The sequence below is a fragment of the Bombina bombina genome, chromosome 6 (genome assembly GCF_027579735.1).
Source record: "Bombina bombina isolate aBomBom1 chromosome 6, aBomBom1.pri, whole genome shotgun sequence".
Lineage (NCBI taxonomy): Eukaryota > Metazoa > Chordata > Amphibia > Anura > Bombinatoridae > Bombina > Bombina bombina.
The window spans coordinates 499,070,726-499,087,427 of NC_069504.1; the positions used below are offsets into that span (position 1 = coordinate 499,070,726).

The 16,702-nt window shown below is 39.1% G+C and overlaps 1 protein-coding gene across 1 annotated transcript in view; it reads left to right on the forward strand.

Annotated features, from left to right (window-relative positions):
- Positions 1-16,702, forward strand: part of LOC128664483 (rho-associated protein kinase 1-like) — a 156,247-nt gene that overhangs the window by 23,207 nt on the left and 116,338 nt on the right. The window contains exon 3 of the mRNA XM_053719307.1: positions 6,273-6,360. Coding sequence (XP_053575282.1) covers positions 6,273-6,360 — 88 coding nt within the window. The remainder of the gene's footprint in view (positions 1-6,272; positions 6,361-16,702) is intronic.

The following is a 16,702-nucleotide window of genomic DNA, read 5'->3' on the forward strand; positions in this document are numbered from 1 at the left end:
GGGGTTTGCCTATAGGCTTTAAGGATTAGAGACTTATCCTTGAAATTTAGATATTTAATCATAATTTGTCTGGGGAGAGACTTTTGATTTTCCTTATGTTGGATCAATCCCACCCTATGTGCCCTTTCAGCCACGCAGGGTATGTTGGCGTGTGCTAGTCCTAGCAACCTTGGGAGTACTTGTTCTGCAAATTCAATAAGAGTGGAGCCAGGAACTGATTCAGGGAGACCCACCACACGAACGTTATTTCGTCTGGACCTATTCCCTAGGTCATCCAGTTTTTCTCTAAGAGCTTTATTTTGCTGCTGTAGTTGGGTGACGTTTAATGTCACCTCTCTCTGCTGACTCTCTGTGTCTGCCACCTTTTGTTCAACTGTGTTGAGCCTTGAGGAGAATATTTTTAGGTCTGCTGATAAGGTATCCAACCCTGTTTGTAGCTGCTCTATTTTCGGAAGAAAAAGGGCTGAGAGCTGAGATACAATAGGGTGTGTATCTTGTTGTAGTGGATCTACCGCTTCAGAGGATGTTGTAGGTGGGGAGTGAACTTCAACTTGGCTCTTGAGTCTCCTTTCTTGCTGATGCTGCTTGCTGGCCATCTTGTCAGTTTTTTTGCTATATGGTGTATAATATTTTTGCATGCAGAAATATGAGCGATCTCACACCTATTGCAGATGTAAGGCACGTAGCAGTATAGAATTCAGCATGGATATCATGTGACTACCCCGCAGAGACTACTGCAGTATCCAGATAGGCCGCAATCTGCACAGAGTACGATAACAAGTACCCAGGAATACCATCCACTTTACAACATGAAAACAGTTTCTTCCACTCTATCAATTCTAATTAAGACACCACAACCATTTGACTGAAGATGATGTTTCGGGGGGGGGGGGGACTTAGGGAGGGGGATCGGGGGGTGTTCTACTCCATTGCCATTTGTGCAGGCCCCATCAAAGGAGCACCTCTATGAAAAAAAAAACGTACTTGCTTGATTTCGACCCTCTGCCCCTCCCTGACTTATACAATAAAATGCCCCGTGTGACAGTAGTTTAAACTTTATTTTGCTTCCCTGATGTGAAAAGATATCGCTCCTTCTTGACTTTACTTGTTGGGGGAATCTTAAAGTCTCTCAAATGGCCCCACTGGGAGCGGTGAGCCATCTATATATGCTTAAGTCCCATCCAGTTCTCAGTGTATAATGTCAGCGCGGTGTGGGGGTCTTATCCTGGCCTATTGAGGCGTAAGTGAGAGTCTACCCAAAGTTTATACAAGTAGTCACAGTTCTTGATAAGTGGCAGATCCTGGCTCAAAAAGTGATCTCTTATATGTAATGTGGTCTGCCAACACTTCCCACCACTCTGAAAGCTGCGACTCTAACTTCACTCTCCCCACATGAGCATGCCAACTGTTATTATGAGGCAGAACACTGAGGATCTGTGAGGATCCGGCCTTACCGCTCCACTACCCAGCCGTTATCCAAAATGGCGATCGGCACCTCGTTGCGTGTTTGGAAAGCAGCCAAACTCTCTGCTTACACCAGGTCAGTCCGGGCGAGATGTAGCCGAAGTGTCTGTGACCAGCTGGTTCCTGATACTCGCCGCCTGCTCAGCAATTCCTCCACAGGGTTCCAAACCCCTCGATCGCAGCCGCGATCACTTGCCTGTTGGTGTATCAAGGATACTTGACGGCGGGGGAGTAGGTCTTTTGTTCTCCTTGCTAATTTAGGTTCCGGCAGTAGTGTTAGCAATACTCTGCCAAGGAGTGTAGCTTTTTCAGGCGTTTTACAGACTTTTAAACAGTTCTGGGAGTCCAAATACACGGAGCTCTCTAGAGCTGCTGCTGTCCGTTGAGCCCGCCCACCGGAAGTAGTGTTTATTTTTTTGTGTAACTTAGTGTTTGTTATTTTTGTAACTTAGTTTTTTGTAACTTTGTAATTTTTTAGTGTAGATTTAAATTATTTGAGTAGGGTTAGGTGTTTAAATATATAATATATTTAATTTGTAGTTTTATGTAATTTTAGTATAAAAGTTAGGTTAGATTAATTTTTATTTTAATATAGTTTAATGTAATTTTAGTTTAAAAGTTAGGTTGGATTAATCATTAATTTAATATAGTTTAATGTAATTTTATTATAATACTTAGGGTAGGTTAATTAAGGTAAGTTTAAATTTATTATAGGATAGGGAAAGTTAATATTTAATATAAAGTTAGCGGGTTGTTAGGTTTAGGGGTTAATAGGTTAATTTAGTTTATGGCGATGCAGGGGGCTAGCGGTTTAGAGGTTAATACATTTATTTAGTTGCTCTAGGCTCCGGGAGCGGCAGGATAGGGGTTAATAACTTTATGTAGGTGGCGGCGGTGTAGGGGGTGGCAGATTAGGGTATAATGTAGGTGGCGGTGGGCTCCGGGAGCGGAGTAGTAGGGGTTAATAAGTTTATTAGAGTGGCGGTGGGCTCCGGGAGTGGCGGGATAGGGGTTAATAACTTTATTTAGTTGTGGCGGGATCCGGGAGTGGCAGGATAGGGGTTAAACAGTTTAATATAGTGGGTGTTTAGTGACAGTATACAAATAAAGCTGGGAAAAAGCCGAAGAGCAGCGAGATCGATGACTATTAGTTAACAGCAGTCCGCTGCTCATCGCCCCGTACTTGGTGCGCAGCTTTTTGACAGCTTTTTTGTTAAATATGGAGAGCGTATTCAGGTCCGCGGCAGCGAAGTTAGGCGATGTCAGGCGAGCGTATTGGTGCCAGCGAATGCAGCACAGTTGACGGCTGGATAAGTAGGCCTCATAGTTATTTTCAAGCGTTGCTTGGCGATACCATAAAATAGCTCCAGTCAGTTTATTGCCTATGATCAATATAGGACTTCTGCTGCAAAAAAATTATGTGACCAAAAACTTAAAGGGACAGTATACACCAATTTTCATATAACTGCATGACATAGAAACAACTATAAAGAAGAATATGCACAAATACTGATCTAAAAATCCAGTATAAAACCTTTTAAAAACTTACTTAGAAGCTCTAAGTTTAGTATTGTTGATTAGATTAGCTGAAACACCCAGTGAAAGGGGCTGGGTGCAGATACTCCCCCCCCCCCATTCCCTGCATATGAAAAGACAGATTTGACAAACAAGAGCCAGCAGTGGTCTGTAAACACATGTATACATCTGACACTTTGGGGCTTGGTTAGGAGTTTGAAAACCAGCACAATCTTATTAAAAATTAGCAAAACTATACAATGTTACAAAACAAACAAACAGATGGGCTATATAAATAGACAATCTAGAAAACATTTATGCATAGAAAAATCTAGTGTATAATGTCTTGCTAAGTTTTGCCTTGTCTGCTTCCTTCTTTAGCTGTGGGCAGGGGCTAGACCAAGAATTTCTAAGTGCTGATTTTGGGGAAAAAAACAACCAAGTGATTTATTTTTTTTAACATAATTTTTATGTTTTTCTTTAATGTATCCGGTTTACCATGTGGGTATCGTCTTTTCTCGTTATTCTCTATGTTTATGTCTCGTTTTTCAAAAGAGGGGATCTTGGCCTCTACATGGCAACCACACGGGTCTACATTTATTTAATCGGATTGTAATTATCATACTATGTATGGACTCTAGCCTTGTGGAAACAACAAAGTATTTGTATCTCTCTTTTGTCTGGTTTGTCATGAATGGAATGGATCTTATTACTACCAATAAAGTTATTCCAATTTTTTTTTTATTTTGCAATGCTTAATTACTCATATATTCTATGGGCTAGATTAAAAGTGCAGTGCAATTGATAGCACAGGGTACATTATCATTTGTACAACTTTGGTCTGGTATTTCAAGTGGATGTTTAACTATTTTAACCAAAGCATCTTAATGCAGTTAAAACTTTTTAGCTTGCCCCATAGTTTTAATAAATAGCACAGTAAGCACTATTAGTGCACTCATTGTATTTGTATAACAAGTGGTGAGTTGAGTGTGTATAGTGGTGAGTTAAGTGTGTATAACAAGTGGTAAGTTAAGTATTTATAACAAGTTAGGAGTTAAGTGTGTATAACAAGTGGTGAGTTAAGTGTGTATAACAAGTGGTAAGTTAAGTGTGTACTACAAGTGGTGAGTTAAGTGTGTACTACAAGTGGTGAGTTAAGTGTGTATTACAAGTGGTGAGTTAAGTCGGTATTACAAGTGGTAAGTTAAGTATTTATAACAAGTGGTGAGTTAAGTGTGTATTACAAGTAGTAAGTTAAGTATTTATAACAAGTGGCGAGTTAAGTGTGTATTACAAGTGGTAAGTTAAGTGTGTATCACAAGTGGTGAGTTAAGTGTGTATCATAAGTGGTAATTTAAGTGTGTATCACAAGTGGTAATTTAAGTGTGTATCACAAGTGGTGAGTTAAGTGTGTATCACAAGTGGTAATTTAAGTGTGTATCACAAGTGGTAATTTAAGTGTGTATCACATGTGGTGAGTTAAACATGTGGTGAGTTAAGTGTGTATCACAAGTGGTAATTTAAGTGTGCATCGCAAGTGGTGAGTTAAGTGTGTATTACAAGTGGTGAGTGAAGTGTGTATTACAAGTGGTGAGTTAAGTGTGTATTACAAGTGGGGAGTTAAGTGTGTATCACAAGTGGGGAGTTAAGTGTGTATCACAAGTGGCGAGTTAAGTGTGTATCACAAGTGGCGAGTTAAGTGTGTATTACAAATGGCGAGTTAAGTGTGTATTACAAATGGTGAGTTAAGTGTGTATCACAAGTGGTGAGTTAAAGGGACAGTCAACACCAGAATTGTTGTTGTTTAAAAAGATAGATAATCCCTTAATTACCAATTCCCCAGTTTTGCATAACCAACACAGTTAGAATTTTTTTTTTTTTTAATTTTCAATCATTTTTCTTAAATGTCCAATATTACAAAAACAAAATAGTGTAAAACACAAACAAAAACATTTACAGTTATCTTATCCAAAGACACAGCTCCACAAAAATAGCTATACATCAAGGTCCTAGTATTTTATGTACCTCTATTAGCATATAATGGACATTATCCAATACTATCTGGATGTACCTGTTTTGATTATAACCAGAAAATAAAGAGCATATACCATTTTATCTATTATCACATCAAGCATGTCTGTAGCCTATATACCTCTATGCGGTATCCTTTACATTTATTAGCTGTACTCATTAATAACTATCAAGTAACGTATCCTTTGGAATTGTTACCCTGATCAGACAAAGATTACAAAACAAACCCCTAACTCAAGACAGAATGAGGAGGAGAAAAAAAAAACCCAACCACGCCCCCCCCCAATCTTGATTAATGTCACTAAAGTCGCACCAACCCCCAACTGTTGCGGGATAAAAAATTTTAATATGGGTAGAATGAACTCAGGGGCAATTTGTATGGGGAGGATAAATTGAATTTGTGTCGTAAGTGGCCATTCCCTTGTCCCTCCCACTTTCTGAAGCTGTCAGTTTAAGTTTGCATTGCTGCAAATTCAATGCACAATATAATTTGTAAAAGCTACACAGAAATATACAAAGTATGATGCTAATTTGTAAAATCACTGCTAAAACTAAATCTGAATGTATTAAAATATAAATGAGAAAGTACAAATATTAAATGCTATAATACTGAAAGGACCCAAGTGTACAGTAATATATAGAAATGGCAGGGCCCTCGCAGTGCTAAGAGTTCTGCCTTTTTTATTTTGAATATTCAGTGAGTTCAGCCCCTGTGAAGTCTGAATTGCAATTCTCTCCAATCTGGAGAACCTTTGAATATGAGGGCCAAGATGAGTTCAAATATGTTTACATTTTAACCCTGCTTCTACTATTTCTTTTCAGGAATATTTATTTATTTTTATAAAGAGCTTTATTAGATAGTTGATATTACAGCATGGTAGGTTTTATACAAAATTAAACAAAGTAAAAGTCAATACAATCCGAACATTGTACTAAGAGGAATGATCCATATCACAATGATAAATAAAAAGTTCAAGGAGATGCACTTATACAGTCCTTTTAACCACTGGTTATACAAATGTTCAAGATCAAGGTTTTTCTTTTTTTCCCTTGTAACAGGCATAAAAGTAGAAAGATTTACATCTTTACTATCTTTTAGTCAAATATAAATTTCAAAGTGCAAATAAAAAACTTTGCTGATACAGTAAAGAAACAATAACATATGTCAAAAGGGCAAAAAATAGGGTGGTAACGTTTTTTTCTTTTCAGTCTTTTTACTTAAAAGGATGCTAAACCCAAATTTTACACATTTCTCTATTCAGGATTATTAATCTGGAAATGGAAGTGATGAAGGCAAAATCAAATTTGGAAAATCTCAACTTCACAAACCAAAGTCAGAAGACTTCCACTGTAAGACCACAAAATGCATAAACTATCAGATTTACTAAATAGCTAAACTGTTATCTTCTCTACCAAGTGCTGTAATTCAGAACTCCACTTCCAGTTACTTATATTTTAAAATGTCACCTTAAAAAACATCAAAGTATTTTGTAAAATGGAGAATTTACATGAACTTCAGCCTACTGTATTTAGTAACTAAAATAATTTTTAAAATATAAGAGCTTGATAAAGTTTTGTTGATAATAAATGTTAAAAATTTTGAATAAACAGGTACAATGTTATTTTCTCCCAGCAAACTATTTATTGGAAGAATTTCAAGATACATGTTTGATGAATGTAAATAATCATATAGCCTGGCTTGCTAATTTGTCATGCTTTAGAAGATGAAAACACGTTTTTATGTAAAAAATCCTTAATGGCTAAGGGAAAAAGAAGGGGTAAAGAGGCGAGCAATGCTATGAAGAAAAATAGAGAAAGGGATGATGGGGCGTTAAAAAACAGAATTTATGCTTACCTGATAAATTTCTTTCTTTCCGGATATGGAGAGTCCACAACGTCATTCAATTGCTAGTGGGAATATCTCTCCTGGCCAGCAGGAGACGGCAAAGAGCACCACAACAAGGCTGTTAAGTATCACTCCCCTACCCATAAGCCCCAGTCATTCGACCGAAGGGAAATGGAAAAATGGAATAACACAAAGGTGTAGAGGTGCCTGAGGTTTAGTAAAAATTAACTGTCTTAATAAAGGGTGGGGTCGTGGACTCTCCATATCCGGAAAGAAAGAAATTTATCAGGTAAGCATAAATTCTGTTTTCTTTCCTAAGATATGGAGAGTCCACAACGTCATATAATTACTAGTGGGAACCAATACCCAAGCTAGAGGACACAGAATGAACAGGGAGGGAAAACACCACAGGCAGACATAAACAGAAGGCACCACCGCTTGAAGAACCTTTCTTCCAAAAGAGGCCTCAGCAGAAGCAAAAGTATCAAATTTATAAAATTTGGAAAAAGTATGCAAAGAGGACCAAGTTTCCGCCTTGCAAATCTGTTCCACAGAATCTCTATTTTTGAAGGCTCAAGAAGATGAAACAGCCCTAGTGGAATAAGCCGTAATTCTCTCAGAAGGCTGCTGACCAGCAGTCTCATGAGCAAAACGAATCATACTTCTCAACCAGAAAGAAAGAGAAGTAGCAGTAGCCTTCTGACCCTTACGCTTTCCATAGAAACAAACAGAGCAGAAGACTGGCGTAATTCTTTAGTCGCCTGAAGGTAGAATTTAAGAGCATGCACAACATCCAAATTGTGCAACAGACGTTCCTTATGAGAAGAAGGTTTAGGACAGAGGGAAGGAACAACAATCTCCTGATTTAATATTTCTGACTGAAACCATATTAGGAAGAAAACCCAATTTAGTACGAAGGACCACCTTATCCGCATGAAAGATAAGGTAGGGCAAATAAAACTGCAAAGCCGAGAGTTCCGAAACTCTCTGAGCAGAAGAGATAGTATTTAGAAACAAAACCTTTCAAGATAACATCTTGATATCTATGGACTGCATAGGCTCAAACAGAGCCTGCTGCAAAACTTTAAGAAGAAGGTTAAGGCTCCAAGGATGAGTAACAGGTTTAAACACAGGCCTGATTCTGACCAAAGCTTGACAAAAGGAATGAACATCTGGCACATCCGCCAGACGCTTATGTAACAGAATAGATAAAGCAGAAATCTGACCTTTCAGAGAAATGACTGACAATCTTTCTTTCATGTAATTAGCAAGAGTCCATGAGCTAGTGACGTATGGGATATACATTCCTACCAGGAGGGGCAAAGTTTCCCAAACCTCAAAATGCCTATAAATACACCCCTCACCACACCCACAATTCAGTTTTACAAACTTTGCCTCCTATGGAGGTGGTGAAGTAAGTTTGTGCTAGATTCTACGTTGATATGCGCTCCGCAGCAAGTTGGAGCCCGGTTTTCCTCTCAGCGTGCAGTGAATGTCAGAGGGATGTGAGGAGAGTATTGCCTATTTGAATGCAGTGATCTCCTTCTACGGGGTCTATTTCATAGGTTCTCTGTTATCGGTCGTAGAGATTCATCTCTTACCTCCCTTTTCAGATTGACGATATACTCTTATTTATATACCATTACCTCTGCTGATTTTCGTTTCAGTACTGGTTTGGCTTTCTACAAACATGTAGATGAGTGTCCTGGGGTAAGTAAATCTTATTTTCTGTGACACTCTAAGCTATGGTTGGGCACTTTATTTATAAAGTTCTAAATATATGTATTCAAACATTTATTTGCCTTGACTCAGAATGTTCAACATTCCTTATTTTCAGACAGTCAGTTTCATATTTGGGATAATGCGTTTGAATCAATCATTTTTTCTTACCTTAAAAATTTGACTTTTTTTCCCTGTGGGCTGTTAGGCTCGCGGGGGCTGAAAATGCTTCATTTTATTGCGTCATTCTTGGCGCGGACTTTTTTTGGCGCAAAAAATCTTTTCTGTTTCCGGCGTCATACGTGTCGCCGGAAGTTGCGTCATTTTTTGACGTCCTTTTGCGCCAAAAATGTTGGCGTTCCGGATGTGGCGTCGCTTTTGTCTCCACATTATTTCAGTCTGATTTTTTCTTTGCTTCTGGTTACTAGAGGCTTGTTTATTGGCATTTTTTCCCATTCCTGAAACTGTCATTTAAGGAATTTGATCAATTTTTGCTTTATATGTTGTTTTTTCTCTTACATATTGCAAGATGTCTCACGTTGCATCTGAGTCAGAAGATACTTCAGGAAAATCGCTGTCTAGTGCTGGAACTACCAAAGCTAAGTGTATCTGCTGTAAACTTTTGGTAGCTATTCCTCCGGCTGTTGTTTGTATTAATTGTCATGACAAACTTGTTAAAGCAGATAATATTTCCTTTAGTAATGTACCATTGCCTGTTGCAGTTCCCTCAACATCTAAGGTGCAGAATGTTCCTGATAACATAAGAGATTTTGTTTCTGAATCCATCAAGAAGGCTATGTCTGTTATTTCTCCTTCTAGTAAACATAAAAAATCTTTTAAAACTTCTCTCTCTACAGATGAATTTTTAAATGAACATCATCATTCTGATTCTGATGACTCTTCTGGTTCAGAGGATTCTGTCTCAGAGATTGATGCTGATAAATCTTCATATTTATTTAAAATGGAATTTATTCGTTCTTTACTTAAAGAAGTACTAATTGCTTTAGAAATAGAGGATTCTGGTCCTCTTGATACTAATTCTAAACGTTTAGATAAGGTGTTTAAATCTCCTGTGGTTATTCCAGAAGTTTTTCCTGTTCCTAATGCTATTTCTGAAGTAATTTCCAGAGAATGGGATAAATTGGGTAATTCATTTACTCCTTCTAAACGTTTTAAGCAATTATATCCTGTGCCGTCTGACAGATTCGAATTTTGGGACAAAATCCCTAAAGTTGATGGGGCTATTTCTACCCTTGCTAAACGTACTACTATTCCTACGTCAGATGGTACTTCGTTTAAAGATCCTTTAGATAGGAAAATTGAATCCTTTCTAAGAAAAGCTTATCTGTGTTCAGGTAATCTTCTTAGACCTGCTATATCTTTGGCTGATGTTGCTGCAGCTTCAACTTTTTGGTTGGAGACTTTAGCGCAACAAGTAACAGATCATGATTCTCATAATATTATTATTCTTCTTCAGCATGCTAATAATTTTATCTGTGATGCCATTTTTGATATTATCAGAGTTGATGTCAGGTTTATGTCTCTAGCTATTTTAGCTAGAAGAGCTTTATGGCTTAAAACTTGGAATGCTGATATGGCTTCTAAATCAACTCTACTTTCCATTTCTTTCCAGGGTAACAAATTATTTGGTTCTCAGTTGGATTCCATTATCTCAACTGTTACTGGTGGGAAAGGAACTTTTTTACCACAGGATACAAAATCTAAGGGTAAAAACAGGGCTAATAATCGTTTTCGTTCCTTTCGTTTCAACAAAGAACAAAAGCCTGATCCTTCATCCTCAGGAGCAGTTTCAGTTTGGAAACCATCTCCAGTCTGGAATAAATCTAAGCCTTCTAGAAAGGCAAAGCCTGCTTCTAAGTCCACATGAAGGTGCGGCCCTCATTCCAGCTCAGCTGGTAGGGGGCAGGTTACGTTTTTTCAAAGAAATTTGGATCAATTCTGTTCACAATCTTTGGATTCAGAACATTGTTTCCGAAGGGTACAGAATTGGTTTCAAGATGAGACCTCCTGCATAGAGATTTATTCTTTCCCGTGTCCCAGTAAATCCAGTGAAAGCTCAAGCATTTCTGAATTGTGTTTCAGATCTAGAGTTGGCTGGAGTAATTATGCCAGTTCCAGTTCTGGAACAGGGGATGGGGTTTTATTCAAATCTCTTCATTGTACCAAAGAAGGAGAATTCCTTCAGACCAGTTCTGGATCTAAAAATATTGAATCGTTATGTAAGGATTCCAACGTTCAAAATGGTAACTGTAAGGACTATCTTGCCTTTTGTTCAGCAAGGGCATTATATGTCCACAATAGATTTACAGGACGCTTATCTGCATATTCCGATTCATCCAGATCATTATCAGTTCCTGAGATTCTCTTTTCTGGACAAGCATTACCAGTTTGTGGCTCTGCCGTTTGGCCTAGCTACAGCTCCAAGAATTTTTACAAAAGTTCTCGGTGCCCTTCTGTCTGTAATCAGAGAACAGGGTATTGTGGTATTTCCTTATTTGGACGATATCTTGGTACTTGCTTAGTCTTTACATTTAGCAGAATCTCATACGAATCGACTTGTGTTGTTTCTTCAAGATCATGGTTGGAGGATCAATTTACCAAAAAGTTCATTGATTCCTCAGACAAGGGTAACTTTTCTGGGTTTCCAGATAGATTCAGTGTCCATGACTCTGTCTTTAACAGACAAGAGACGTCTAAAATTGATTTCAGCTTGTCGAAACCTTCAGTCACAATCATTCCCTTCGGTAGCCTTATGCATGGAAATTCTAGGTCTTATGACTGCTGCATCGGACGCGATCCCCTTTGCTCGTTTTCACATGCGACCTCTTCAGCTCTGTATGCTGAATCAATGGTGCAGGGATTACACAAAGATATCTCAATTAATATCTTTAAAACCGATTGTACGACACACTCTAACGTGGTGGACAGATCACCATCGTTTAATTCAGGGGGCTTCTTTTGTGCTTCCGACCTGGACTGTAATTTCAACAGATGCAAGTCTCACAGGTTGGGGAGCTGTGTGGGGATCTCTGACGGCACAAGGAGTTTGGGAATCTCAGGAGGTGAGATTACCGATCAATATTTTGGAACTCTGTGCAATTTTCAGAGCTCTTCAGTCTTGGCCTCTTCTGAAGAGAGAATCGTTCATTTGTTTTCAGACAGACAATGTCACAACTGTGGCATACATCAATCATCAAGGAGGGACTCACAGTCCTCTGGCTATGAAAGAAGTATCTCGAATTCTGGTTTGGGCGGAATCCAGCTCCTGTCTAATCTCTGCGGTTCATATCCCAGGTATAGACAATTGGGAAGCGGATTATCTCAGTCGCCAAACGTTGCATCCGGGCGAATGGTCTCTTCACCCAGAGGTATTTCTTCAGATTGTTCAAATATGGGAGCTTCCAGAAATAGATCTGATGGCGTCTCATCTAAACAAGAAACTTCCCAGGTATCTGTCCAGATCCCGGGATCCTCAGGCGGAAGCAGTGGATGCATTATCACTTCCTTGGAAGTATCATCCTGCTTATATCTTTCCGCCTCTAGTTCTTCTTCCAAGAGTAATCTCCAAGATTCTGAAGGAATGCTCGTTTGTTCTGCTGGTAGCTCCGGCATGGCCTCACAGGTTTTGGTATGCAGATCTTGTCCGGATGGCCTCTTGCCATCCGTGGACTCTTCCGCTACGACCAGACCTTCTGTCGCAAGGTCCTTTTTTCCATCAGGATCTCAAATCCTTAAATTTAAAGGTATGGAGATTGAAAGCTTGATTCTTAGTCAAAGAGGTTTCTCTGACTCTGTGATTAATACTATGTTACAGGCTCGTAAATCTGTATCCAGAGAGATATATTATAGAGTCTGGAAGACTTATATTTCTTGGTGTCTTTCTCATCATTTTTCTTGGCATTCTTTTAGAATTCCAAGAATTTTACAGTTTCTTCAGGATGGTTTGGATAAAGGTTTGTCCGCAAGTTCCTTGAAAGGACAAATCTCTGCTCTTTCTGTTCTTTTTCACAGAAAGATTGCTAATCTTCCTGATATTCATTGTTTTGTACAAGCTTTGGTTCGTATAAAACCTGTCATTAAGTCAATTTCTCCTCCTTGGAGTTTGAATTTGGTTCTAGGGGCTCTTCAAGCTCCTCCGTTTGAACCTATGCATTCATTGGACATTAAATTACTTTCTTGGAAAGTTTTGTTCCTTTTGGCAATCTCTTCTGCCAGAAGAGTTTCTGAATTATCTGCTCTTTCTTGTGAGTCTCCTTTTCTGATTTTTCATCAGGATAAGGCAGTGTTGCGAACTTCTTTTGAATTTTTACCTAAAGTTGTGAATTCCAACAACATTAGTAGAGAAATTGTGGTTCCTTCATTATGTCCTAATCCTAAGAATTCTAAGGAGAAATCGTTACATTCTTTGGATGTTGTTAGAGCTTTGAAATATTATGTTGAAGCTACTAAGTCTTTCCGAAAGACTTCTAGTTTATTTGTTATCTTTTCCGGTTCTAGAAAAGGCCAGAAAGCTTCTGCCATTTCTTTGGCATCTTGGTTGAAATCTTTAATTCATCTTGACTATGTTGAGTCGGGTAAAACTCCGCCTCAAAGGATTACAGCTCATTCTACTAGGTCAGTTTCTACTTCCTGGGCGTTTAGGAATGAAGCTTCGATTGATCAGATTTGCAAAGCAGCAACTTGGTCCTCTTTGCATACTTTTACTAAATTCTACCATTTTGATGTATTTTCTTCTTCTGAAGCAGTTTTTGGTAGAAAAGTACTTCAGGCAGCGGTTTCAGTTTGAATCTTCTGCTTATGTTTTTCATTAAACTTTATTTTGGATGTGGATTATTTTCAGCAGGAATTGGCTGTCTTTATTTTATCCCTCCCTCTCTAGTGACTCTTGCGTGGAAAGATCCACATCTTGGGTAATCATTATCCCATACGTCACTAGCTCATGGACTCTTGCTAATTACATGAAAGAAAACATAATTTATGTAAGAACTTACCTGATAAATTCATTTCTTTCATATTAGCAAGAGTCCATGAGGCCCACCCTTTTTTGTGGTGGTTATGATTTTTGTATAAAGCACAATTATTCCAATTCCTTATTTTATATGCTTTCGCACTTTTTTATCACCCCACTTCTTGGCTATTCGTTAAACTGAATTGTGGGTGTGGTGAGGGGTGTATTTATAGGCATTTTGAGGTTTGGGAAACTTTGCCCCTCCTGGTAGGAATGTATATCCCATACGTCACTAGCTCATGGACTCTTGCTAATATGAAAGAAATGAATTTATCAGGTAAGTTCTTACATAAATTATGTTTTTCTCCAGAACTTTCTGAAGAAAAGACAAAATCCTAGGGCCTAGATTTGGAGTTCGGCGGTAAAAGGGCTGTTAACGCTCCGCGGGTTTTTTTCTGGCCGCACCATAAATTTAACTCTGGTATCGAGAGTTAAAACAAATGCTGCGTTAGGCTCCAAAAAAGGAGCGTAGAGCATTTTTACTGCAAATGCAACTCTCGATACCAGAGTTGCTTACGGACGCGGCCAGCCTCAAAAACGTGCTCGTGCACGATTCTCCCATAGGAAACAATGGGGCAGTTTGAGCTGAAAAAAAACCTAACACCTGCAAAAAAGCAGCGTTCAGCTCTTAACGCAGCCCCATTGTTTCCTATGGGGAAACACTTCCTACGTCTGCACCTAACACTCTAACATGTACCCCGAGTCTAAACACCCCTAACCTTACACTTATTAACCCCTAATCTGCCGCCCCCGCTATCGCTGACCCCTGCATTACACTTTTAACCCCTAATCTGCCGCTCCGTAAACCGCCGCCACCTACGTTATCCCTATGTACCCCTAATCTGCTGCCCTAACATCGCCGACCCCTATATTATATTTATTAACCCCTAATCTGCCCCCCACAACGTCGCCAACACCTGCCTACACTTATTAACCCCTAATCTGCCGAGCGGACCTGAGCGCTACTATAATAAAGTTATTAACCCCTAATCCGCCTCACTAACCCTATCATAAATAGTATTAACCCCTAATCTGCCCTCCCTAACATCGCCGACACCTACCTTCAATTATTAACCCCTAATCTGCCGACCGGAGCTCACCGCTATTCTAATAAATGTATTAACCCCTAAAGCTAAGTCTAACCCTAACACTAACACCCCCCTAAGTTAAATATAATTTTTATCTAACGAAATAAATTAACTCTTATTAAATAAATTATTCCTATTTAAAGCTAAATACTTACCTGTAAAATAAATCCTAATATAGCTACAATATAAATTATAATTATATTATAGCTATTTTAGGATTAATATTTATTTTACAGGCAACTTTGTAATTATTTTAACCAGGTACAATAGCTATTAAATAGTTAAGAACTATTTAATAGTTACCTAGTTAAAATAATAACAAATTTACCTGTAAAATAAATCCTAACCTAAGATATAATTAAACCTAACACTACCCTATCAATAAAATAATTAAATAAACTACCTTCAATTACCTACAATTAACCTAACACTACACTATCAATAAATTAATTAAACACAATTGCTACAAATAAATACAATTAAATAAACTATCTAAAGTACAAAAAATAAAAAAGAACTAAGTTACAGAAAATAATAAAATATTTACAAACATAAGAAAAATATTACAACAATTTTAAACTAATTACACCTACTCTAAGCCCCCTAATAAAATAACAAAGCCCCCCAAAATAAAAAATTCCCTACCCTATTCTAAAATACAAATATTACAAGCTCTTTTACCTTACCAGCCCTGAACAGGGCCCTTTGCGGGGCATGCCCCAAGAATTTCAGCTCTTTTGCCTGTAAAAAAAAACATACAATACCCCCCCCCCAGCATTACAACCCACCACCCACATACCCCTAATCTAACCCAAACCCCCCTTAAATAAACCTAACACTACCCCCCTGATGATCTTCCTACCTTGTCTTCACCATGCCAGGTTCACCGATCCGTCCTGGCTCCAAGATCTTCATCCAACCCAAGCGGGGGCTAGACATCCACTGAAGAAGTCCAGAAGAGGGTCCAAAGTCTTCCTCCTATCCGGCAAGAAGAGGACATCCGGACCGGCAAACATCTTCTCCAAGCGGCATCTTCTATCTTCTTCCATCCGATGACGACCGGCTCCATCTTGAAGACCTCCAGCGCGGATCCATCCTCTTCTTCCGACGACTAGACGACGAATGACGGTTCCTTTAAGGGACGTCATCCAAGATGGCGTCCCTCGAATTCCGATTGGCTGATAGGATTCTATCAGCCAATCGGAATTAATTTAGGAATTTTCTGATTGGCTGATGGAATCAGCCAATCAGAATATAGTTCAATCCGATTGGCTGATCCAATCAGCCAATCAGATTGAGCTCGCATTCTATTGGCTGTTCCGATCAGCCAATAGAATGCGAGCTCAATCTGATTGGCTGATTGGATCAGCCAATCGGATTGAACTATATTCTGATTGGCTGATTCCATCAGCCAATCAGAAAATTCCTACCTTAATTCCGATTGGCTGATAGAATCCTATCAGCCAATCGGAATTCGAGGGACGCCATCTTGGATGACGTCCCTTAAAGGAACCGTCATTCGTCGTCTAGTCGTCGGAAGAAGAGGATGGATCCGCGCTGGAGGTCTTCAAGATGGAGCCGGTCGTCATCGGATGGAAGAAGATAGAAGATGCCGCTTGGAGAAGATGTTTGCCGGTCCGGATGTCCTCTTCTTGCCGGATAGGAGGAAGACTTTGGACCCTCTTCTGGACTTCTTCAGTGGATGTCTAGCCCCCGCTTGGGTTGGATGAAGATCTTGGAGCCAGGACGGATCGGTGAACCTGGCATGGTGAAGACAAGGTAGGAAGATCATCAGGGGGGTAGTGTTAGGTTTATTTAAGGGGGGTTTGGGTTAGATTAGGGGTATGTGGGTGGTGGGTTGTAATGTTGGGGGGGGGGTATTGTATGTTTTTTTTTACAGGCAAAAGAGCTGAACTTCTTGGGGCATGCCCCGCAAAGGGCCCTGTTCAGGGCTGGTAAGGTAAAAGAGCTTGTAATATTTGTATTTTAGAATAGGGTAGGGAATTTTTT